Below are 27,742 nucleotides of genomic sequence, written 5' to 3' on the forward strand. Positions count from 1 at the left end.
TGAACACGATTTTTCAACTCTCAAGCCTCAATAATTGATAATTCTCATCATAATATACAAATTATAGTCAAAATTACAAACTTCTTCTCAGTCTGCAAGGAAACTAAGAAATGACTGTTTGAAATAATGAAACTTGGGTTTCAAGAAATATATTACGATTGAATAATGATAATATTTATATGTGTTCATGTTTTATTTCAAATTAGTTTATTGTGATGTGCAGCAGGCTAAATTATTAATTACACACTGGCCACGCTTACTTGATATAGTGGTCAGTTAATTTCCATGAAATGTTTGTGGAATTTCTTAGTTCTTCATGGTGGAAATGGAATTCATCATTCATTCATTATCATAATGATTATGTTTAGAATGAAAATGTTAATCTTTCGTGAATCTTCAGTTTGTCGTGAACTTTTGAGAAATATAATATTTTGAGGAACAGTATTTTTATAATGATATTTCACCAACTTTTGATTGATTCATCCATTATGGTATTCCCGTTCAAACTATTTTCAAATGGTAACAAGTTATTCAGTATCAAAATTTGTGGATTCGGATAGTTTTGGGCCATGCCTGTTATTCTTCCCCAAACATATGTATATGATTTGTAATTTTATCCACAAATGAATGGATGAATGTATGTATTCCTGCACTTAGCTAACGTATGGATTATTCCTTTATAGATTCTTGTATGTCACATTAATAAATCTCTGCCACAGATTTAGAAATCAAGTCTCGATGGTTTGGAGAGCATATTATTGGAGTGATTCTTTTAATCTGCTGCTTCTAATATGTTCACTACCGTACCTTTGTTTGATTTTAGACCATAGACATGAAAAGCTATGTCCACCTGTATCACTCCATCTTTATTGAGAATTTTCATAACTCTTCTCATCACAAAGTTTCCATAATCTTGCAGCGTATTGAAGTTTTGAAAAGTGGAGTAGGAGTTGAATTCAGGAGAGCCATGTCATCATTATGCGAATTTGTCAACGATATTTAGGGATTTAGTCAAATCCACAACTAGTTTCACTTACAATTTCATAGGCCAAGTGAGATAAAGAGTTTTTTTTTCAAATATCCATCAGATGTTGACAGAGATTGCGGCTATTGTAGAAATGCATGCTGCACTAAAACATCAATGCTGAATTATCTTTAAACAGCTACCTAGTAAAAATACAGAGATCTTTTTGAGATACATCAGATCTTTTTGTTCTAGAATTAACTAAGACTAGGATTTTTGTTTGATTGCATCGTGGAGAATGAAAGAACTCTGTTTCTTTTTATAGGTGAGAATACACTTTTACAATTTGCCACAACTAAGTTCAGATAAAATTCGTTGGAGACCGAATAACTATTTCTTTCTATACGTTCAAAAGAGAATCAGACACTTCTTCACTTGCTTCCAGACCATTGATAACATTAGATTGGACTGTTGTCCATCAGAGTCTTGAAGAAAAATGTTATGTTCTTTTGAGAAGGTTATGCTTCTGAAAATCATTCTCATCTCTCATTATTCTTGTTTTACTTCATTCGATGACTTTCTTCACAATCTCCAGTGATATCCATAATGATGTCAACATACTTGAACAGAATATCTTTGATGGAAGATTTATATAGTAGCAGCCATTTTAGGAAAGCCTTTGAAGAACTAGCTATTCCATTCACTCATTTTTGGATGATCGAATGAGGGTTTGCTCCAAAGCATGATCGGTTGTCACATTTATTAAATTTTCAAGGTTTCATTTGACAGAGTGTCAATGTATTGACTGTATAGAGTTAATGTTTCCTTATTGGAAATTATCTTCTACTTCAATGGGTATTTTTTTTAAATTTTTTAGATATAACACAGACTCCATAACATAGTTTGTATGATTGAATGAAAAAAGTATGGGATCTTTTCTCGTGCAGTTTATATGTGCAATACCAGAGTCCTTCCTTATGAGCATGAATACAATTTAAGATAATTTTAACTATGTTACAATAATTAGTCATAAATTTCAAGTAGTCATTGATTTTGCATTGTGATTCTAAAAAAATTCTACAAATAGCTCCTGACTTCTTTCAAATATACTTTGACAATCTCTCATATTTGAACCGTTCATGAGTCCTTGTAGTTATTTCATTGAATTGATTGCTTGCTCTCACACCTTAATAATACTGATCTCCCCTCAATAGATTTCCAACAGTATTCTCTCCAAATATATCAAATTCAACAAAGATATCTCCCATTCCACTTTCATTCAAGTACCACCCCAAGACAATCAGACAACTCAGCCAAATGAAAAATGCAGGCGAGCGAAGCGAGCCTGCTGATCTCATTCTTGTACGATCCAGTCGGGGGTCCAGGGGGCGGAGCCCCCTTGCTAGACGGATATGGCGAGCGAAGCGAGCCTAACGGCTAGTATAATCTATAAAAATTAAGTTATATTAACATCTCGTTAATAACTTTGGTGTAAACGCAGCTTTAGAGTTGTATTTCCTTTGTAAACAAATATTTAGTCATATCACATGGGAGTAATTGGCATTATTTGTGCTTCAACTGTAAATTTATATTAAAAAATATTTTACTCCTGTTATACGGTGCTCTATATGGGGTAGCCTATATTATTTGTTTAACTTACTCCATTACTTGACTTTCGCAATTCCAAAGTGATCATTGAACTAAATCGAATAATCATTCTCTCTCAATGGAATGTCAGTTTTTTATCGACTGAGAAACACAATAGGATTCCTAACAAGATGGTTTATCATTACAATGCAATCCTAAATAATGATAATGAGATGAAGTTTGTAATTTTGACTATAATTTGTATATTATGATGAGAATTATCAATTATTGAGGCTTGAGAGTTGAAAAATCGTGTTCAGTGACCGAAAATACATAAGATAGCGTTCCTGAAATACATAATTTGAATGCATAGACTAGTAGAAGCGATGCGATAGACAGGCCATTACGCGCATTAATCATGAGGGAGGACCGCGCCGCAGCGTAACAGTGCTACTTATCCCCCTCCCACCGCCGCATCTATGATCGTAACCCCCAAACTATATATATCAATGGATTCAGGAAGAAACGGCCTACAACGTTTATTTTCCTGTAAGTCGGCTAATGACTTGAATATTCGAGAAATAACAAAAAGTCCATAATAAAAAAATACATTTTTCGAGATATTTTTTTTTTTTACGGAAAAACTATGCGGTTTATCGCAAAAATGTACAGGACCACATTGAAAGCCAGCTATGTGTACATGATTTTGAGAAAAAATTAAAAGCTGTACTATGAATAGTAACTGCAGGACAGGCGATTTTATAAGCGCGCGTTTTTTACAACTTACCCCCCTCCCCCCCAAGCTGTCGACCACCCTGGGACGTGACGACATCGAGTTTCATATACACTAAAGACCCCCTAACAATAATTCGAAGTCAAATTCTCTTCCTCTCTCATGTATGCTCAATGTAAGCCAGCGCCTGGACTAGTGAGGACAATGTAGTTGGTGATGATGCTTGAAGCTGAAAATTAGGTGTTTTTCACAATACAAGGAGCATTGTTGTCAGGTGTACCTGTAATATTAGATAGATCGCTATACCTGATCTCAAATTGTAGAGCACAAAAAGAGCTTCTAAAGTGACTACAATTTTATCTGGAGCTATTGTTCCAATATTTCAACAGTTACTAACTAGAATCACAGCAATTTTGGACTTGTGGTATTCAAGTAACAGTCTTTCGAATAATTGAAATCAGGTTGTGAATAGAAAGATACATCAACTCTAGTTCACAAGATTTGTCATCTTCATGGTTTAGTCTGAAACCTCTCGGGATATCCTTGAGGATTCGGTCTTGAAATTTCACCCTAAGCTAATTTTAGCAATCATTGATACTCATATCGTATTCATTCAATACCTGATAGATTTTTTAGGAAATGAAAATGGATTAAGTTTTTTTATATGGATATCTGCACTCCTTACAATACGAGGACCTCTTTTCCAGAGCTAGATTAATTAGTGTTAAACACATGTTGAGGAAATAATTGTAGTAATAAAAAACTCTTTCTTCCTAAGAAACGAAGAATCCGACCTCTTATTCAATTCTAAATAACTAACTATCTAACCTTGACACGGGCCACAGAAGTAATGTAAATCTTCAAGAGTATCCAACAGTCTCACATGAAAATACAGAGGGCCTGATTGAAAAATAAAAATAGCAATCTGCAGGAAATCAAAACTTATGCGAGATCTTTCAGAAGAGTGATCTATATTCACAAAAAACACTAAACAGAATACTACACTAAATATGATAGAGATAATGATTGTAATTCTGTTATTATTGCTTATTGCTCTCAAGATAATCCTCTTCAAACAAAAAATAAAAAAAAACTTGTATCAAATTAAAAAATTAGAATTGTTTTTACTCTTTAGTTGGGAAAAACATCGGATGACCGATGTCTAGGTAAAACCATCGATAAGTGAAAAACATCGAACAGTGAACATCGATGTTAAAAACATCGATGTTTGATGTTGAAACATCGATGTTTTCAAACATCGATGTATCGATACCCATCCCTAATAATTATTCAATAGTAATTTATCTCCACCTTTGAAAACTGGTACCACCACTGCTCTTTCCAAGACTTGTGGGAATACTCCTTGCGACAAACTAGCATTACACAGGTAACATAAAATAGGCAGTATAATAGGAATAATGTGTTTCAAAATATCGCTTGTGAGTGAGTCATATCCTGTCGATCTTTTTGAGGGCATTAATCTAATCAGTTGGAGAATTTCTTCTTCCGTAGCAGGGTGTAAGAAGATAGAATTTTCAGAGATATTGTATTTAAAAACCCTATTGTAATCTTCTGGTGAGAATTGATGATTCGGGTCTATATTCCTAAGTAGGTCATCCCTGACATTATTGGGAACACTTATAAAATATTCATTAAACTCCTTGGCAATAGTCGGTGAATCAGTAACAACAGTATTGTTATTCATTGTATAGATACTTTCAAAAGTTTTATTCTTTCTTTTTCTACCTGTTATATCATTGATTATTCCCCACTGAGCAGCTTTGTTATTATGATTTTTCTCAAATAATTGACTGTAGTAGTTTATCTTTGTAGTTTTTATGTCGTCAGCTAACTTGAGTTTAAAGGTGTTAAAATAATTTTTTAGTTGCAAATCGAAAGGACGATTTTTAACTTTCTGGTATAGTTTATTTCTTTTTAGCAATCGCCTATGAATATTACTCGTTATCCAAGGACTAATATTTTTTGCTCTAGTTAAAGAATTGACATGCGTAGTGACCACAGAACCACTCCTACATTCCTCTATGATTTTTAAGAATTCATTCCAAGCACTATCAACACTTGGTGCATTGTAAACTATTGACCAGTCACAAAGATTTAATTTATCATTCAATTTCATAAAGCATATTTTTTCATTTACCACTAACTGATCTCCATTTCTATCTTGCTGAGTACTATCTCCTATCTTTGATTTTTTAAACATGACGCCTAAAGTGCTGTGATCAGTAATGTCGGTTGTGAACAATGCACTTTCATACTCTAAAAGTGGACTGGATCTTACAAAGAGGTGATCAAGGCATGTTAACGATGCAGGTCTAGTTATTTCTCTTATACAACATGTATAACCCAATGAAGCTAGCAGATTCAAGTAATCATTTACATCATCGTTATCAACGAGAGTGTTCAGGTTTATATCTCCACAGAAAACTGAATTAATGCTGGAATTTTGTTCAAGCCAACTCTTGAGTTCATTTATGAATATACTTGGTGTGCTATTATGGTGCCGATAAGCGGCAAGAAGAACTATACAAAAATTTTCAAATTTAAAATTCAAAGAGATACAGTCAGCAGTTGTAAATTCGTTTTTCAGCTCAGTAGCCTACAAGAGACCTCTTTATTAACATAAACCATTACACCACCTGATCTATTCAAGTAGTTACATTTATAAAAGCATTTATAGTGGTCTATCTTGTAAAGATCAATCTCATTATCCTTAATCCAAACTTCTGTAAGGATAATTATTTTAGGTTTTTCTGCAATATTTAACATAACTAAGAACTGGTCAAAATTCTTCCGTACACTCCTAATATTTTGAACGATAATTCCTAAACTATAGTAATTAACCTCAGGCAAAAAAAAAATCGGGTTGAAAATAATCAAATGTGATGTTAGTATTACCTAGATCTAGATTATCTTCTTCCATTAATCATAGGAGTGTAAAATGCAATTGATTATTATTTTAAATAAGTACACATTATGTGAAACGTAATACGCACGTATATAGTTGAATTCTAATAGAGCAGGCAATAATCTAATAATCTCATTCAACCAGGCATAGGAAAATAAAATTAATAATATCCTAAAAGTAAATAACATGAGAATAAATTTACAGTTCTTCATTGAAACCAAAATAATGCAGTGTAATAACAGTGGATCTCTATGAAAAATACCTGTAATGAGAATTGGGGATTTCTTAAACAAGTTTTTGTAACCCATCATGAGTGAAAATTCTAACTGCTTTGCTGTTGTGCTCCTTCCGAACCTAGATTTTTGCTTGCCGCACCCATACGAACTGATAGCCTCGCTCCTTGGCCACAGCTTTGGTTGCCGCCAACAAAGTTTTATTTTCCCTCGTCAGATGCTCGTTGATATAGATGTTGGTTTTTGGTTGGAGGACAGGGTTGAGATCCGTAGAAGTAACATCTCGTTTTTTGCGGTATGCTTCCAGCCACTTTCCTCTCTGCATAGGGTTTGAGAACTGCACAATAATTGGTTGACACTTCTTAGCGTTAATTGACGGTACACGGTGCATGGAAAGTACACTTTCAATCGGAGAAGCAACTTCTAAAAGATTTCCCAGCTTCTCGACGATATCGTCCACCTTTTCACCCTGTGTAACCGGTATACCATCGATCTGAATGTTCATACGCCTAGAATATTGTTCCATCTCGTTTATTTTATTTTCAAGAACTGAAACTCTTGTCTTCAAATTTGCATTATCCGCTTCAATACTAGCAAAGTTTTTAATAAGTTTCTTATTTTCGTTTTGAAGATCGGTTATGTTTTTTAACGCCTCGTCCAACAGCCCAGACATACCTGCCACATCACCTTGCAATTCCCTCATTTGTTTTGACAGAGAGCCGAATTTTTCATCAAATAATTGCTTCATGAAATCCTGAGTAACTGCAGCACTAGTATCGTCCTTATTTCCCAATTTCTTATTAGCTTTACAGATGTCACATAACCAAGTTTCTTTACGAACGCCCATTTTCCTGTAGTTCTCACCAGTTTCTACACTACAACAAGATGGATGAAAAGTTCCATTACATACACCACTGCACTTCACAACTTCTTTTTCAGGAGTTTCCTTATTACATGTACCGCAAGAAGCCATGTTCAGACGAATCTAATCATACGAAAAAACTTATGTTTAGAAATTAAAATTGTTTTTGGTAGACTCAGTCGAAAATTAATTAGAAACTAGCCGTTCAAAATAACAGATAAGACGGAGCAGAGTAGCACGTCCGGCCGCTATCTCGTCCTGATAGCAACTGTATACTGTATACTGTATAATATCTGTATACTGTTTTCAGCTGAATGAAACGAAGTTATATAGGTACAATTCTTCCCGCTAGGTCGCGCGCTTGTCGGTTCAGCCATCCCAATGAGCTGTTGGCGTGTATCTTGAATGTGAATTTTTTGTTCTATCTGTATTTTTTCTGATTCTTGAATGAATAAAAGTGAGAACTTTGGCTGAGAATTTTCAACTACAATTATTGGATTATTACTTTTTAAATGAATAAAGGTTGTTATTAATATCAGCATCACACACCCAAACATTTGATGGATTTCAGCCATCATTTTACCCATAATTACCCACTTTTCATATTCAATGGTAACTGTAGGAAAAATTTAATGTGAAATACGTGCGCAAAGCTCCTCTGCTGCACTCAAGAAACCATTCTGCCCTTGCCTACGGCTCAGGCGTAAACGTTTCTTTCGGTGCAGCAAACTGACATTTTGCGCACTAGTTGCACAAATAATTATTGTCATATCATATACAGTTATACAGTTCAATAATTATTTCCTTAGTCTATATTTTGTGAATTGATCTATTATTTTGCTGTATTGTAAGCTATTGTATGTAAGTGTATAAGCCAGTATATATTGTAATCTACATAAATAAAGTACTCAATCAATCAATCTTGTTAAGTAGGCTAGCAATAACAATATTATTTATTCGAAATTGCTTTTTTCATATCATATACATTCCAATGATTATTTTCTCAGTCTATATTACGTAAATTCATCTATTATTTTGCTCACTCTCTCACTCTCTCTCTCATTCATCTATAATTATAATTAATTATTATCAATTAATCCTTCTATTATTTCTCTCTCTCTCTCTCTCTCCCACTTACTCGCATTCTCTCTCTTTTTTATTCTCGATCCTTTCTTGACCGTCGTTATAATAATCTTCTGCTCTATTAGATAATCTTCTAAACTCTTTCAAATGTTACAGTGGACACTACTTGCTTTCCATAAACAATTCCTCACCTTTTTGGTGTTCATTTAGAACTCATTTCCATTCATTTTGCAAAAGACTTTTTCTAGATTATTGTCCAGCTGAGAATTCAAAGTAATCTTTTTCCATTACTAAACGAATAGCTATCGTAACACTATGTACAAAGCGACATGATGCTGCAGTACTCAGGCTAGCTACACACACATCGATTTTGGTCATTTGATAAAAGGTCGTTTGAATTTTTATCGTACGATCAAAACTTAAAGTAGATTACAGACACATCGATTTTATAACAATTTTGATCGTGCATTTTTAATGATTCGCATCAGCTGTTTGCCATCTTTGTGGTAGTGAAGCCGATGAAAAGCTGGACGTTCAAACAAAATCAGCTTTTCAAACACATCGATTTTGGTCATTCGATAAAAAATCGAACGTTCAGTTTTCTATGGTGGCGCAATGGAATGAATGGGTGATTACAAACATGTCGATCAACGATTTTTATTGTACGGACGTCGTGTAGCAGCCGTCTCTAGCCTTGACTATATACGACAGCCGTTTAGTGGTCGTGAATACTGTGGTGCATCTTCGAAACTTCATACGCATCAAATTTTATTCGAACGTCCAGCTGCCACATTTTGCGTTATCACCGTCATCAGAGAATGAATTTTCGAGGTTATACAGTGTTTCAAAAATTACTACTACTTTGATAATTCATTTTACAAATTATTCAAAAAGATAAAGAACTGTTTACAGCGTTGTTTTGAAGGAAAAAACTTTAAATTTCCACTTTTAAGAGCTATATAGTGCTGAATTGCCTCATAACATGTGCTAGTAGTAATTAACTGTAGACTCCTGAACATATTTTGTAGTCTCGTGGTTTCCAAAGCTGCGTTTACACCAAAGTTATTAACAAAATGCTCATTTTCCTGTCCTTATAGATCCTATTAGATTGAACAGAACTTGACAAACACATATGTTCATCATGTGTATGATAAGTTATGTTCAATCTTATACAATCTATAAGGACAGAGAAATAAACATTCTGTTAATAACTTTGGTGTAAACGCAGCTTTAGAATTTGACATTTTGACTATACAAAATTTGTTTTCTACTATCTTCATCTGTATATAAGAAAGCGAAATAGAACTCACTCACTCATCAACAAAACTAAGATTCAAAACCATGAAGTTCAAAGTTGATAGGTATGTTCAGTTGGCCCTCTAGGGGAGTACTAAGGACAAATTTCAAAAAATATCCCTAAGTTACAACCAAAATAGGCGATATTCCAGTGTTTTATGATTTTTTTGGGGAAAAAAAGAATATATGATGTTCATATTCAGTAATAAATTTCAGATTTGGTATGAAACTGTTATATTAGAAAGACTTCGAGATAATGCCAGAGATACAAGAAAATCGGAGGTATTTTAGTGTTTTTCTGCGAGTCTCCTAAATTTGTCTGCGTTTACTTAACCGAGAACAAATGATCAGAAAATGGTCAAATTTAGGAACAGGTGAAATTTTTATTAAAAATTCAAACTTCCGAAGGAATTTGAAGTAATTCAAATATAAGCCCCAAATCTACGTTTTCCAGCATTTCTTGCCTTTTTCGAGAGCAGGCTGAAAGAAAACTTGCGTTTTTAATCATCTTTTTGTTTTTTCTCTCCTTTTTGAATAATTCATGTCTTTTTATTCTTCAAAAAGTATATTTTCAAATTAATAGTGTTACAATAATTTAATAGATATAACCCCTACGTGGATGATTTGTGTGTGTGCAGAGAGGAGTCGAAATAAATCAGATAGTGGAATATAGTGGTTTGAATAAAAGCAATTCTGATAACTACTTGAGGATAGCTTAGGAATCAGAGTTGAATATGACAAATTTATATATACATATATATATATATATAATATATATATATATATATATATATATATATATATATATATATATATATACATGATTACAGTGTAAGCATACAATATTAATAATAGCAAGCTCAACGGCGCTTGAAGGTTTTATTTGACAGTCATAACTTTATTTTATTTTATTAATAATTTCAAACCAGTTAAAATTCACTAGTTTGAATGAAATGAATTGAGATACTTGAAGATAGCATTTTCTCAGCTAGGATATAGAAATTTTATTTTGAGAGGAATCTAATATTTTGCTGGAGATACTAGAAAATGTTTTACATTTTCAGCGTATTTCTATATTATTAACATATTTTTCCATATTTCTCAACACTGACGTTACATACTTCATAATCATTCGTGATGGTGACGACGCGACAAGTTTATATACTTCCATATATGAATAACGCGGATGTCAAATTAAGTAGCACTGGCCTCTGGAACCTATACTGGAAGCTATTGTAAAGGAATCTGGAATACTTGACGTAGTTTTGCAAAATCACAACTTTTGATGACTGAGCGTAACCACGAATGCCTGAATGCCTGGAAATCTAGGGTTTTTAAAATGACTCTTTTCACTTAAATCCAATGGATGTCAGTTGGATAATGTTGTTGTATACCATCTTGTATTAAGTACAAATTTTATTATTTGTTATTCGTACTTGGTATCAAAAACTGTTGTATTCTAGATCATCCATCCTTGGTTTTTTTCTTATTTGATTAAGTAAGAGCAGTTGTAATAGGTACTTTCGTGTTCTAAGGCATTGGAAAGAGTTAAAGACGATCGTAATGATGAAGTGAAAATGAAAGACCAAAATATAAAATACAAAATAAAACGAAATTTTGATAAACATCACATAGTGCAGTCACTATATAAATTGGTGCTTGCAATCTATATAGTAGTTCTGAATTATTAATTTATTGACCGAGGGGAGTGAGGTCTAAGATTCAAGTCGACGGCTTTGCATTTATCTTTATGTATATGTTCACATGTTTATATGCTCCGCATTAACGGCGAAACGCGTGAATAGATTCTCATGAAATTTGACAGGTATGTTCCTTTTTAAATTGCATGTCGACGTATATACAAGGTTTATGGAAATTTTTCATTTCAAGGATAATATATAAGGAAACATAGCCTCCTTCATACACCAATAGGAGGGACTTCGCCCTCCTAGGTTTTTATAAAGGCAGCAATTCAATTCAATTCAATATTAGAGTAAAAATCTGACTGTAGAATTATTTATCATAAACGAGCTATCGAGTGGATTATAAATTGCATGCAATGGTCTTCTTCTTCTTCTTCTTCTTACAAACAAGGATTAGGCTTTAACCTGTTCCACCTACTTTGTACCTGTTCCGACTCACATCTAGCCAATTATTTAAATAAACATAAAAATCCTATTATTGCCACCTCTTGCGTGGTCTGCCAACATCTCTTTTGTAGACTGATAATTATAGACTTTAAATGGTATTCTTCCAGCTGACATTCTTTGAACATGCTCCCTCCATTGATGCCGATTCTCCGTAACTCTTTCATTCATGCTGCAGATTTTAGATTCTTCCCTAATATCTTCATTCCTGAGATGAATGATTCTGTCACATCCCTTTGTTCTTCGGAGAAATTTCATCTCGGCTGCCTGCACTCTACATTCAAGTGGCTTCGTAGTGACCCATGATTCACACCATAGAGGAGGACTGGAGCGGCCATTACCTTATAAAATTTCATAATTATATCTGTTGCATAATTGCAATGGTGCATGCAATTAATATCTGAATGTAACTTGGTAAAAAATCAGCTATCGTGTGGACTATTAATTGCATTCGATGAGGCATGCAATTGATAACTCGAAATAGCATAGTATTTTATCCCGACTTTTCCCTGCTTTCAACTCGGTAAGCTGTATGGTGGGGGTGGGGAATGTGAATTGGGTCTAGGATCTACTTCATGATAGGGGGGAAGGTGGGATGGGTGCTCCTGATCATTAGAACCATTGCCGCTCATGTCTGAAAATGGCATACACACCTTCATCACTATCAATGTCAAACATACTGTGGGTACAGCCTAATTCTAGGGCAAAGACTTGTTATACATTTTTTAGGTTAGGATGAATTACAATCACCAACTCTATGTATAAGAACTTAATTCACAATCAAACTAGTCATTTTTGGATTTAATTTACTCTATGTATTGGAACCTAATTCACAATTTTAACTAGTCACTTTTGAATTTAAGTCATTTTAGAATTTAATTGACAGTCTCAAACCACCTACTTCAAAATTCAACTCAAATTATTCTTTGAATTTAATTGTCAAATCAGGAATATAATATAAATTCATATAGCTATAAAATGCACTGGTATTTACTCTTGAATGATGATAAAGATGAAAATAATCCAAAACAAATACATGAAAATACATGAAAATCACACACACACGTACTGGCAGCACGCCTGCACAAGACACAATGTCCCACTCCTTGCAGAACAACTCCTTTCATAGCCCCCAGTTAAGGATCCCCAGTGATTTATTTTCCATTTATTCCCGAATTTATGTTTTTTTTTTAATTTTTTTTATTTAATTTTTTTTCAATTTTTTCTTAATTTTTTAAAAATTTTTTTATATTTTTTCTTTCAATTTTTATTTATTTTTTTTCAATTTTTTTAAAAAATTTTTTAATAATTTTTTTTTTATTTTTTTTTGAGTGAAGGGGGAGTCTGGCACACTTGTGTGCCAGACTCCCCCTTTTGTTACTACTCGCCTCAAAATGAACCTTGAGGAATGTTAACACTCACTATTATTCAAGAGGATAGGATTTGACCTTCGCTTGAATTGACCTCCACTGCCTGAAATCTGTTTTGAAGGTGGGACCTGATCGAAACACTTCGAAAACAACAAAAGATCAACTTGTTGAGAGGAAATCATAATCACCACAACACATGCACGTGTTGGATCATGTTGAATGTCAAAGTTATGTGTTCTATGAAACTAACATATCAAAACCAATAACATTCCTATCTCATCTTTTTTAAAGGTGTACTTTGCTAGGAGAGAAGCAAGGCGTACGTACAGTGCCTACATTTCTTGAAGTCTCTAGGCCTACTAAAAAGATGGTTTGCATTCTCGAGGCTCTAAAATTGGATTTCTTCAAGAAAATTAATATAGATGAATTATGGGATTGCAAGGACACTTCTGTGAGTAGATTGTTTATTTGTGTATCTTGATCATGAAAGTAGGAGATTGATGCACAAGATGAATATATTGTTTTATAAACTGAAAAAGAAGTGGAAAAGTATCTCAATTGCAGCAACAGAACTTTGCAGATTAGTGATAGACTTCAGATTTTCCAATATTCGGATATAACTTGAGAACTGTGCTAAACTTAATTTTCCGGAATCATTCGTTAGTAGAATCGCCAAATGGAATGAATAGGAGATCAAAAAGGGAAATCTCATTACAATCCATTATGAGTATTCCTAGGGAATATACTTCAAATCTTCCTTCAAAGAGACTTTGGAAGAGGTCTCATTAACTGAAATTCATCTTACACTGTACACAAAATGAGAAGGGAGAATTCTCAAAGACGGAATATGGAAGAGAAATACAGAATCGGGGAATATTCTTGAAAGTATTGCTGGAAATCGTGAAGCTGAATACTCATCTACTAGGAGAATTTCTTTTTTATAAACTCTAATGACAAACTCAATACGCTAATATATTCAATAGGAATCATGTTCTTTATTAACCTTTCAATATCGGGGCACCGAGCTTCCCTCGTTATTTATTTAATGATGATCAGAACACGATCATCCTTTGAAATGATTGGGGAACGACTAATAGGCACAGCACAAAACTGTTTCTTCCCTGAATTCTGATTTATACACTATGAAAAATAATCCAAAAAGTAGGTTATGCTCCATAAATTTAATTTTGGGTCCAATTCCAAATCCAAACATTTGAAAACAAAAGATTTCCAATTTAGATTGATTACAAACGAAATTGAATAACAAAATACACTCACTAATCAATTGAAACTGTAAAAAAATGATTAACTTCAAAAATTTCTGATATAGGCTAATTTAGAATGATATATACCATGTCATGTCAACAAATCAGATATTTTGATCAAGTTGGTAAAATTTCTAGATAATATTTCTCTTGAGATAAGCTGATTGATTATGAGCCACCCAGCAGGTGAGTGCATCTACTAAGAAAGGTTTAAAAATTAACTTTTCTGATGAATTTGTAAACATCGCGAATTAAATATGCTTATTATTTTTGATCAATTATGAATAATTTTACCTTTCAAACCCATGAGGTTTCTTTATCTTTCAGGTCATGTTCATATTTTACTGCTTGCAGTTCGTCAGCTTATGAATTTCGGGGATGAGATATTTTGATTTTCTACAAATGCACTCGCTTACTCACTTCCATTATCCGCAGACCACGAAGGTCTCAGCAGTTTTTCCAAGGATAAAATTATCCTTTTGATTTCATTCAGTGAGATTTCCCAGTGATGAGACCTAATGCAATCAAATTCTTTCATCATAAACCTACTATGTTGCAAATTTCATCAAAATCGTTAGAGCCGTTTTCAAGATCCATTGGATAAAAATACGTACCTATATAACAACATAACCATAAAAATCTGGTGTGGTACACTCACACAACTTTCCTTGCTCATATTTGAAACTACGATCAGACTTCTGTATATGTATATATAATTGTTTTCAAAGTACTTTTTCTTTGTGTGGATAATTGTGAAATTCGATGATTTTTTTAGTCGGCATTTTTTTAAAGTCGTCAAAACAGCTGTTCTACAGATGAAATATCTCGACTATGTGTTCTTTTTATGAACTGCGCTACCTACCTACCTCATGCACGAGAAGGAGGTTACTAAGTCCATTTCCCAAGAATGGGGTGGACCCCCCATTGTTTTCCCATAAAGGAGACTCATGCCAGTTGATAGAGCTGATAAATAACTATACAGGATATGAATTTGAAAAAAGCGGTCAAGTTATTTTTGAGAAAATCGTGAAAAACATGTTTTTTTAGTAATTATCCGCCATTTTTCTCGAGAATATTACGGAGCTCCTGCAATTTTCCCAGGAAAAAAACTCATGTCATTTGATAGGGCTTATGAATAGCTGCTATCCATGGTTTAAATTTGAAGAAAATCGTTAAAGCCGTTTTCGAGAAAACCGTGAAAAACATGGTTTTTTAGTCATTATCCGCCATTTTTCTCAAGAATATTACGGAGCTTATGGAATTTTCCAAGAAATGAGACTCATGCTAGTTGATAGTGCTTATGAATATCTATCCATGGTATGAATTTGAAGAAAATCATTAGAGCCGTTTTCGAGAAAACGGTGAAAAACATGGATTTTTAGTCATTATCCGCCATTTTTCTCAAGAATATTACGGAGCTCCTGAAATTTTCCCAGAAATGAGACTCATGCCAGTTGATAGGGCTTATAAATAGCTATACATGGTATAAATTTGAAGGAAATCGTTAGAGCCGTTTTCGAAAAAACCGTGAAAAACATGGATTTTTAGTCATTATCCGCCATTTTTCTCAAGAATATTACGGAGCTCCTGAAATTTTCTCAGAAATGAGACTCATGTCAGTTGATAGGGCTTATAAATAGCTATTCATGGTATAAATTTGAAGAAAATCGTTAGAGCCGTTTTCGAGAAAAACGTGAAAAACATGGTTTTTTAGTAATTATCCGCCATTTTTTCCGCCATCTTGAATTGGATTTTATTGAATTTCTTATTGTCGGATCCTCATGGTATAGGGACCTTAAGTTTCAAATTTTCTAGTCAATCGGTTAATTAGGAATGGAGTTATCGTGTTCACAGACATACACACACACACACACACACACATACACACACACACACATACACACACACACACACACACACACACATACACACACACACACATACACACACACACACATACACACACACAGACCAACACCCAAAAATCATTTTTTTGGACTCAGGGGACCTTGAAACGTATAGAAAACATGAAATTAGGGTACCTTAATTTTTTTTGGAAAGCAATACTTTCCTTACCTATGGTAATAGGGCAAGGAAAGTAAAAATATATGAATACAGAAATTGCTCGCTCAATATAATATGATAACGAGGTTTCCCATTAGGAGGGGAGACTGTGATATCCCTACAGATGTGGCATAACAACATAATATTAATGTTGATTCAATATAAAAATTGAGTTACTCCTTATCTACCAATGTGCCTAGAATACAATATGTATTCTAGGTACCTTGTTATTTAGCATTCACAGTGTAATAGTTCACTATTGGGCCTATTACAAACATTGATAATAAATTGTGAAAATGAGGAAGAATAACAAATGTGTTCTATATTTTTACAGGGAGTGAGATTCATCTATCAGCGGTTTGATCGTGTTTTGAGGAATACATTCACAAAGCAGTACAAAGCGTATGAAAATATAAAGTTTTTTGGACTGGCACCGGGCCGTCTTTCACTATTCAACTTTGTGATGATCGGAGATGACAGCTATCTGCATATCCAACAGGACAAGTACATTCGAGTAGAAACTTCAAATGACAAAAGTGGAAAATCGATCAAAAAGTACACTGTTGGGAACTATGGTGAGCAACATTCAAGTATCTCTATATTTTGTCGGGAGGATCTTAGATCGGCTACATTTCAATTTGTTCAATTCAAAAAGTTAGAAGAATAGGTATTACTTAGTTTGGTGTCGTCCAATTGGTGATTTTCAATAAGCGATCATGGGAAAAGTAGTCCAGTGAGCAATACATTGTTTAGAATAACAATAAGGATAGGCAAACAGTATGAACAGGAGCACTTAGGAGTCATTGATCATATTATCTACAATCAGTTTATACAATCACTTTATACTTATTCATCTGCAGTTGTGTTATTAAATGAGTTTGAAGAAACGCAGATGGTTGAAATTGTAAATTTTTATAATGGGCTACAATGAAGACAAGTTTCAGCTGTTCAAACCTAAAAGCTGTTCTATCTTTGCTTCACAATTGATTCCATTTTTGGAGTCTCTTCCGATCAGCCATACAGCTTCTCATATTTGATTCCAAGCTCTTCTCTCTTCTTCTTGACATGGGCCTTCCAGCTAAGCTTTACGTCCAAGGTCATACCTAGATACTTGGCATCATTAGCATATGGTACAACTTGGTTGTTGATGGTTATTGGTATAGGCAGTTCATTATTATTGGTGAAATTGATGTGAATCGACTTTGCTCCATTCAATTTTATTCTAAACTTCCTAGTCCAATCTTGAATTTAGTTGATGGATCTCTGTTGCAATATGAATATTACTGTCTATTGATATGATATGACTGTATCGTCTGCAAATGTTGCTGCTGTATTCTCATCAAGGCTGGGATTATCGCTGGTGTAGAGCAGGTAAAGAACTGGTCCCAGGACACTGCCTTGTGGAACTCCTGCTTCAATTCCTTCAAATCAGAATATGAACTTTTATGCCTGACCCTAAAGTCAGATATTGTAATATATCTGTATATTGCTTTGGTAGAACTTTTTTGAGTTTGAAAATAGGACCTTCATGCCATACTTTATCAAAAGCTTGCCCTGTATCAAGGAAAGCTGCTAAACAAACTTTTTCCTCTTCTAAGCACTTCTTTATCACATTTATAATTCTATACACTTGATCTATTGTTGAGTTAGGAGAAATAGCCTTTGGATTCCGAGATGGCATACGGTAGCATCGATTTATTGTGTCTTTTATGAGGGGGGAATCAATACTTTCCGAAATTATTTCAATTATGTTGACCAAACTCTCGATTTCCACCCTAGGAATATTCATGATTTTCTCCCACCGTACTGGAGTATTTGTGTATTGTAGATAACTTCCATATCCATTATTGATTAATAACCGAGCGGAGTGAGGTCTGAGATTCAAGTTGACAGTTTGGCATTTCTCTCAATGTTTTAATGTTTGAATGTTGTGGGAACTTGCTCCACCTGAGGGTCCTTTATGTAACTTTATTTTTCAATTGAGGAACGGATTCATCGGCTTTCAATATTTTGTCCCTTTATATTCCCCTGTTGATACTGGAAGTGAATTGAATATTTTTATAACTATGTATTTGAAGTGTCTTCTGGAATGTTCAAATCTTGGTTTTGGGAGGTTAATGTCCTGTGGATTCATAAGGTTTATTCTTTCTTTCATGTGTTGGATATCAAAATTATTTTCAGCTAAATCTGGCATTGCTTTGAATAGGGAAGAGTGTCTCACTTGTAATATCGATAGTTCTCTGAAGAGCATCATTGATCTATATTGTCTAGGTTTATTACAAATCATCTCTAATATATGTTTCTGACCAGTAATCACAGGTTTAATATGAACATTGTATGCACTCCCATAGCATATTAGTAGTATGAAAATGAGGACTCTGGGACACAAGTGTCCCAGAGTCCTCCTTCACCTCAAGGTCACCCAAGTCGACCAAACCTAACCTCAAGGTCACCCAAGACGACCAAACCTAATCTCAAGGTCACCCAAGATGACCAAACCTAACCTAACCTGGAAAAAATGAAAAAATATAAAAAAATAGATAAAAAAAATGAAAAAAAAAATAAGAAAAAAATGAAAAAAATAAAAGAAGAATAAATAATAAAAAAAAAATAAAATTTAATAAAAAAAAATCAGAAGGTCTCCCACCACTCTGGAGTGTATATACAGGGTGATTCATAATTATGGTATTATAATTCAATACGTGATAGTAGAGGTAAGAATAAGAAAAAAAGTTCTCATAAACATATATCCATAAATGCTTCATCAGCGAGAATACAGTCTTGTGGCAATAGAGTATGAACTTTCTGGAGGTGGTATGGATGTAATTGTTTCTCTTTTGGTATACTCTAAATAATAGATTGATTGACATTAAACTGCACTGACAATTCTCTTGTGTTCTTCTCGGGATGTTAATAAATTTCATTAAGAAATAATTACCTGCCATTTTTTAAAAAGTTGACACTTAACACAAAAGCAAAGTTGTTCTTCTAGCTCAATAGTCTTAGTGGATCGGGGTCTGCCTGCATAAATGTGCTCTTTGGTTATCAAAGAATCTGTCTCAGACAGACGTTGATGAATAGTGGCAAAAAACCTTGAACCTGGACATACTCGGTTAGGAAAGTTCTCTTGATACAAACGTCTTGCTTCAGTACTATTACAGTAGTGTCCCATTCCATACATTAAATGCATGTCAGCTAACTCTGAGTATGAATAATGTCTAAAATTACCTGCAATTTTTTAAAAAGTTGACACTTAACACAAAAGCAAAGTGAGATGGTTACAAATAACTGGTTAATAGGTTAAACAAAAAACACAGCGCAGCTACAGTAGGCCTAACTAACAGTTTGTTTTTTTTTTTGTTCAACAGTGAGCTAAAATATTTCTGAAAATAATTTTCAACTGATAATTTCTTTCAAATATTTTTTTATTTAATACAAAATAAATCAGCTGTTTTGGAACAGCTGTTCTCAAAATCAATGTTCTATTCGCAATCAGCTACAAACTATGAGTTATTAGTTCTCTCCTCATAAAACAGCAAATTTTGTGGTGTAATGTACTACATAAGAATAAATTTTATCCAACTTTTATTCGAATTCAGTTTACACAGCTTACATAATTTTTTTTCCAGAATTAAATTCTCTACAATTTTTATTGCAAAAAAATCATTTGTTTACAGGTCAGTAAAGAAAGTTATTGGGCATCAAATGTAGAAGTCTGTGTTTTTCTACTTGGATTTTTTGCATATTTCAACTTTTTTCTCAAAAACTACTCACACTACAGCTTCCAGACTGGTTCTATTCAGTTTTTCAGATATTTTTCCATTACTTTGCCAGGGCGAAATCTTCCACCCTGTATAGCTCGCTAATGAAGCGTTTATGGATATATGTTCATTAGAACTTTTTTTCTTATTTCCACCTCTACTATCACGTATTAAATTATTTTACCATAACTATGAATCACCCTGTATAGTGTTCACAACAGTGGGAGGACCATCAGTGTACAGTTAAGAGCTATAGAAGACACATCTCCCACTTTCAGTTCTAGGACCCAGCGTTTCAGCACATTGCAGCACAGCCGCACACTTCTCTTTGTGAAAAAGTATCCTAGGACACATTGCCACCGTTTTGATCTTCAATAAAATAGTATATGTTCAATAAAAGTAGCTATGAATTGCTGATTCTTATTCCTCAAATCCTCTTCAACCACATTAAGTAATGTAAGAAGAAGTGATCATTCTATAGAATATACAAGGAGCTTGAATATCCAAACAGTAATGAGATTTCCTCTGGGTAGCATGTATGCTTTCAGATATGAATTCTAGTGTGATCAAATCATCACAAGGGATATATTTTCTCAATATTATATTTCTTAGAACAGCATCCAATAGTATTCAGTCGGTCACTGTTCAGTCACTGTTCAGTCACTGTTCAGTCACTGATCAGTCACTGTTCAGTCACTGTTCAGTCACTGTTCAGTCACTGTTCAGTCACTGTTCAGTCACTGTTCAGTCACTGTTCAGTCACTGTTCAGTCACTGTTCAGTCACTGTTCAGTCAGTGTTCACTTACAGCTCACTAGAAGCTGCAATGAGCTTGAATATAGTTGTTAAAGTATACATAATAAACAACAAGTAAATAGATATCCACCGTGTTGTAGTGGTTGGCACTTCTACTTTCCATTCTAGAGGACTCGGGTTTGAATTATTCATAAGGACCTGGGTTCGAATCTTTATTGTATATATGGGGATGTAAGATGTTTGGTTAAAGAATGTAGGTAGGTAGAGTGTAGGTGTAATTGTTTGTAAATTATTACACCACGATGGATATCTTTTGTTGAAATAACTTTTTTCAACTATGACTCAACAGGAAAGTTTTCATGTTTCAACTGGTCTGTATGATATCATAATAGCCAAGTGATAAGGAAGTTGTTGAATGATAACGAAAATGTGCAAGTATATAGTATATATTATCAAATATCAATTATTGAAAAGAATATAGAAATGAAACAGCTTCTCTTCTCTTGTATAATCATCGGTCCTATGATACCTCTCAGCTGACGACCAAACAGAGAGAAGTGGTGGTGGTGGGGATAACTTTTCCTGTTTCAACAGGTCTATGATGATGTCACCCCATCATGACTCACTTCTCAATTCCTCGTTATCAGTAGTAGGAAGAAGTATCATAAATACTAATAATAATAAATCATCATTGCAGCAATCACAACATTCCTAACAGTTATAGTAAACGTTATAATAATTACAATATTCTAGTAATCATAATAACTACAAGAATAAGATGAGAAATGAGAAAGAATAATAAGTAGTAGAGGAGACGATTGAGAAAGTGCTAGATTATTTGAGATGAGTTTTCAATAGAATTGATTGGTGAAGTAGGAGAAATATTATATAGTATTAGAAGTATAATTAGAAAAGAGATAACAAATAGAATTAGGCAGGCTAGGAAAAGCATAAGGATCAGTACCAAAGTAAGAGTTTACAACTCCATTGTACAGAGCATCCTGATATACGGCTCAGAAACATGAGAAAAGACAAGAAGGGAGAGCCAGTGACTGAACGCAGTAGGAATAGATTTTTTTCGAAGAAGTTGTCATGTATCACGGATGGATAAGGACAGGAATTCGGAAATCAGGGAAAGAGTCGGGGAGCAGATTCCAACAGTTGATGAGATCAAAGAGAGGCGACTTGTATGGATGGGACACATTCAAAGAATGGATGATGAATGGTGGCCGGAAAGATATTAAATTGGAATCCACCAGTGATGAAGAGGGGTTCTTTGACTTTGACTTTGAAGCATTGATCAAAGTTCTTGTTGTGCTAAAATGTATAGTTTTCGAGTTTTCGAAACCAAAAAATGGTACCTTTGAAACACCCCCACCCCCTCAGCACAGGGGGTAGGGGTGTGGACTTTTGATATGTTTACCTCTTCACTACCCTAAAAAGAACTGCGGGGTCAAAAATTGTCTTCCAAAATTTTCCCTCTATACCCTTTTTTGAGCATTCATTGCCTGGACTATTATGCTGATATATAGTTGGGTCCACGTTATAATGACAGTATTTGATCGACTTTCATTTTGCTATCCTTGTCTATCATTCGAAAAAGCCGGTGGTACTATCCTTTTCTAGGTCCACAACGATGCCAATTATGTTTTTGACAGTGTAGAAATATGATTAATTAATGCAGAGAATCGGCATCGCTATTCTTCTATCTTTATCTACTGCCATTATAATGTGGACCTCACTATAGGAGCTGATAGAGCAGCCAGAAATTTGTATCGTTTCAATAGAAGAGTTTATTTATTTAGCGTATGGCAGTATACACAACACATTTATGATCACAAAATTCGAAAAAAAAGAAAACAATAGAAAATTCATATATAAAACGAATGAAAATATATTAGTCACTTTTGACCTGGAAATTAGAGGCATGCTTCCAGGGTATTTAAGTAGGCTATTGATGCAGGTTTAGCCACCAGGAAATCTTCATGTGCACCCGTGTATGCTGATCTGGGACACTCCTCCACTATGTGTCTCACAGTCTGGACTGCTCCACACTCACAGAAAAGGGAGTCAGCCTTCCCCCACTTATGCATCAGATAGGCACATCTACCATGATGAGTTCGTACCCTATTCAATGCCGACCATGTTTTACGAAGCAAATCGAAGCCTGGTGGCCTTTTGGCTACAAATGGGATGTCAATGTTCTGCTTTGCTGACCACGCTTGTTGCCAGGCCTCAGTTAAACGGAAACCTGAATCTAAGGCTGTAATTGCCGTCCTAACCGGTGGCTTACGAGATTGCAGACGGCTCTGATTGGCATCTTGTATATCCTCATGTATTGGCAGGCTTCGATTTTCCTGTATCTTCTTGTACTCTCTAGTGAGGGCATTCATGCGTCGAAGATTTGGGGGTGGGATGTGACCCAACACCGGGAGCCATTCCACAGGGGTAGATTTCAGAACACCACCTATCATTCTCATTGAGTTATTCAGCTGAACATCAACCCTATGAACATGAGAGCTATTCATCCAGACTGGAGAACAGTACTCAGCAGCTGAAAAGACAAGACTTAGGGCTGTAGAGCGTAATGTAGATGCTGAAGAAGAGTGATAATGTATTATACAGAAAGCCTTTACATGCTCTCTATCTAGGTCACATGGCACTATCTTTCCATTTACGCATTTCCTCGACAACTCTATCACGCTAACAACTCTCTTCTTCACCTTCTTCTTCTTCTTCTCTTCTTCTTCTTCTTCTTCTTCTTCTTCTTCTTCTCTTCTCTTCTTCTTCTTCTTCTTCTTCTTTTCTTCTTCTTCTTCTTCTTCTTCTTTCTTCTTCTTATTCTTCTTCTTCTTCTTCTTTCTATTCTTTCTTCTTCTTCTTATTCTTCTTTCTCTTCTTCTTCTCTATTCTCTTCTTCTTCTTCCTTCTTCTTCTTCTTTTCTTCTTCTTCTTCTTCTTCTTCTCTTCTTCTTCTTCTTCTTCTTATTCTTCACCTTCATTATTCTCCTTCCTTATTCTTTTTTTTTCTCTGTCTTCTTCTCTGGTTTCTTCTTTCTTTCTCTTTTCTTCTCCTTCGTCCTCTACTTCTCCTCTCGTCTTCTTCTTCTTTTTCTTCATTCTCTTCTCTACATCCTTCTTTTTTACTCCATCCTATTTTCAGCACCTTCTGCTTTTCCTCCTATTCCTTCTGTATTTTTCTTCTCTTTCTTCTCGTCTCCTCCTCCATCTTCCTCATCACCTCCTCTTCCTCCCACTTCTTCTTCTTCTTCTCCAACTATCTTCCTCCTACTTTTCCCGACTCTTTCTTCTTCACCTCCTCATCCTCCTCCTCTTACTTCTGCATAACCTCCTCTTTCTCCCACAACTTCCTATTTTTTTATTTTTTCTCATTCTCTTCTTGTTCTTCTCCTTGGTCTTCTTGTTCTCATTCTTCTTCTTCTCCTCCTCCTACACCTCTTAATTCTCAATTATTCTCTCTTCCTCCTACTTCTCCATTGGGCATTGACAAGACAGAGGATCGACAACGTTTTTCCCCTATCTTTCTCCACTGCCAATATGAATGTGGACCTCAATATATCCTCTCACCTCCAAATTTTTACTCCCCTTGCCCATTACCATAGGTAAGGAAAGTATTGCTTTCCGAAAAACATCAAGGTACCCCAATTTCTAAATGTCTACACGTTTCAAGTCACCTGAGTCCAAAAAAGTGGTTTTGGGTATGGTCTGTGTGTGTGTGTGTGTGTGTGTGTGTGTGTGTGTGTGTGTGTGGTGTGTGTGTGTGTGTGTGTGTGTGTGTGAGTGTTATGTGCGTCTGTGTACACGATATCTCATCTCTCAATTAACGGAATCACTTGAGATTTGGAACTTAAGGTCCTGCCCCTATAAGATCCGACACGAACAATTTCGATCAAATGCAATTCAAGATGGCGGCTAAAATGGCGAAATGTTGTCAAAAAAAGGGTTTCTCGCGATTTTCTCGAAAACGGCTCCAACGATTCTGATTAAATTCATACCAAAAATAGTCATTGATAAGCTCTATCAGCTGCCATAAGTCTCGTATATGTGAAAATTTCAGGAGCTCCGCCCCATCTATGCAAAGTGTGATTTTAGATTCCCAATTATCAGGCTTCAGATACAATTTATTTTCAACGGAAGCCCTGTGATTGTTAATCCGGAGGTTCAGGGCAGTGGTTGTTTCACCTATGTAGAAGGCAGGACAGAAGTTGCAGGGAAGGAGGTAGATGCAATTTTTGGAGATTCAATTACTGGATTCATGGATTTGGTGGGTGTAGTTGGTAAAGGAGATGGAAGAATCAGTGATAGGACAGGTTTTACAGCAGGGGCGTTTGCAAGGTAGGGTACCACGGGGAGTTGGGATTTCATCAGAGGTGAGTGATTTGTTTTTACTGAAAATTTCCTTGAGGTTGGAAGGTTGCTTATGTATGAGGGTGGGTGGTTGCTGGAAAAGGTGTTTGGTAGGGGGATTGGAGGAGATGACATGGAACAGATCTTTAAGGACAGGTTTGAGATTTTTAATTCCAGGAAAGTAGGTGGTACAGAGCTTTGTAACATATAGGAGGTTGATGGAGGTGTGCCGTGCTATGAATTTAGAAAGTAAATTTGGGATTTAGAATTTAGAAGCACACACAATATAACTTAATAAAAGGGATGCTTGATAAACATACCTGGTGCAAGAGAACGGGAATCCAGATATGACAAGAGAGACAACGAAATTGAGAGAAGATATCAAATATATTGTCACCTCTTACAGTTAAATTCAACCGTTAATAAAACAGAATGAAGTTACATCATGAAAATCGAAAATAGAATCACCAAATTTAGAAACTTATCTCCGATATAGCTAATTCGATAGTATCCTACTCTGTCTGCTTTACATTGAAAACATCTCAGATTGAATCATGAGAAGCTTGAAGGACTCTAATTTCAGAAAAAAATTGAAAGTTACCATAGATATTTCTCAGAAGTTGATCATAAATAAAAATACATTTTTAAAAAGAAAGATCAGCATAAAATTCAGAAAACTTTTAGAACATTTAGAACACACTTGGAAACTTTCAAAATACTATCAAATGTTGATAATATCCATTCTGTATCTTTATAATTCATGAAAGCATCAAAGACAAAATATTCCTAAAAAACTCTCATCACGGAATTCTACCTTGGAAAACTATTCAAAAAATCTGGTCTGGTACACTCACACAACTTTCCTTGCTCATATTCGAAACTACGATCAGACTTATGTGATATATGTATAATAATTGTTTTCAGAGTACTTTTTCTTTTGTGTAAATTGTGAATTCAATGATTTTTAGTCTCATTTCTTAAAGTCGTCAAACAGCTGTTCTACAGATGAAATATCTCGACTATGTGTTCTTTTTATGAACTGCTCTACCTACCTACCCTCATGCACGAGAAGGAGGTTACAAAGTCCATTTCTCAAGGATGGGGTGGACCCCCCATTAGTTTCTCAGAAAGGAGGACATGCCAGTTAATAGAGCTGATAAATAACTATACAGAGTATGAATTGAAAAAAAATCGGTCAAGTTATTTTGAAAAAATCGTGAAAAAAATGGTTGTTTAGTAATTATCGCCATTTTTCTCAAGAATATTACGGAGCTCCTGCAATTTTCCAAGGAAAAAAAACTCATGCCATTTATAGGACTATGAATAGCTAGTACCCATGGCTTGAATATGAAGAAAATCGATAGAGCCGTTTTCGAGAGAAACCGGTGAAAAACCTGGTTTTGGTATATCCGCCATTTTTCTCAAGAATATACGGAGGCATGGAATTTTCCAGAAAGAGACTCATGCCAGTTGATAGTGGTCATGAATCTATCCATGATATGAATTTGAAGAAAATCGTTAGGAGCAGTTTTCCGAGGGGCGAAGAAAACCGTGGAAAAAAATGGTTTTTTAGTCATTATCCGCCATTTTTCTCAAATATTACGGAGCCCTGAAATTTCCAGAACTGAAACTGCTAGTTGCTAGGGTTATAGATAGATATCCATGTTATAAATTTGAAAGAAAATCGTTAGAGCCATTTTCGAGAAGAAAAAACGTGAAAAAACATGGTTTTTTAGTAATTATCCGCCATTTTTCGCCATCTTGAAATTTAAATTATTGGAATTTCTATTGTCGGGTCCTCATGGTATAGGGAACCTTAATTTGAAATTTAAGTCGCTGGTTAATTAAGAATGGGTTATAGTGTTCACAGACATACACACACACACACATACACACCACACAAGACCAATACCCAAAAATATGTTTTTGGACTCAGGGGACCTTGGAAACGTATAGAAACTTGAAATTGGGGTACCTTAATTTTTTGGAAAGCAATACTTTCCTACTATGGTAGTAGGGCAAGGAAAGAAAATATGTGACATCAAAAGACTGATGAAAATATCATTACAAACATTGATGGACCTTTAAACATTTTATAGGCTAATTCAGACTCTTAAGCCCCGTTCTCACGACCCGTGACTTGCCAAGTCACAGACGGCCTTGATCTGCGCGTCGTCGAGTAACGCGTCGTGTGAGAGCCTGATCAGTTGCTTTCGACCTAGCTCGAGGTGGCTCGACCGAGCCACGCGCCGCCACGAGCCGTTCCCGACTTTTGGTTCGGTAAACTCATGAAACATCAAAGGCGCGAGCTCGAGCAGACGCGAGCCT

At 34.9% G+C, this 27,742-nt stretch overlaps 1 protein-coding gene across 2 annotated transcripts in view; it reads left to right on the top strand.

Moving 5' to 3' along the window:
* Positions 1–27,742, top strand: part of LOC111054806 — a 724,817-nt gene that overhangs the window by 585,110 nt on the left and 111,965 nt on the right. For both annotated transcript variants that reach the window (XM_039419907.1, XM_039419906.1), the window contains exons 15-16: positions 13,493–13,652; positions 16,865–17,105. In XM_039419907.1, the coding sequence (XP_039275841.1) occupies positions 13,493–13,652; positions 16,865–17,105 (401 nt within the window). The remainder of the gene's footprint in view (positions 1–13,492; positions 13,653–16,864; positions 17,106–27,742) is intronic.

The sequence above is a fragment of the Nilaparvata lugens genome, chromosome 2 (genome assembly GCF_014356525.2).
Source record: "Nilaparvata lugens isolate BPH chromosome 2, ASM1435652v1, whole genome shotgun sequence".
In the NCBI taxonomy this organism is placed as follows: Eukaryota; Metazoa; Arthropoda; class Insecta; order Hemiptera; family Delphacidae; genus Nilaparvata; species Nilaparvata lugens.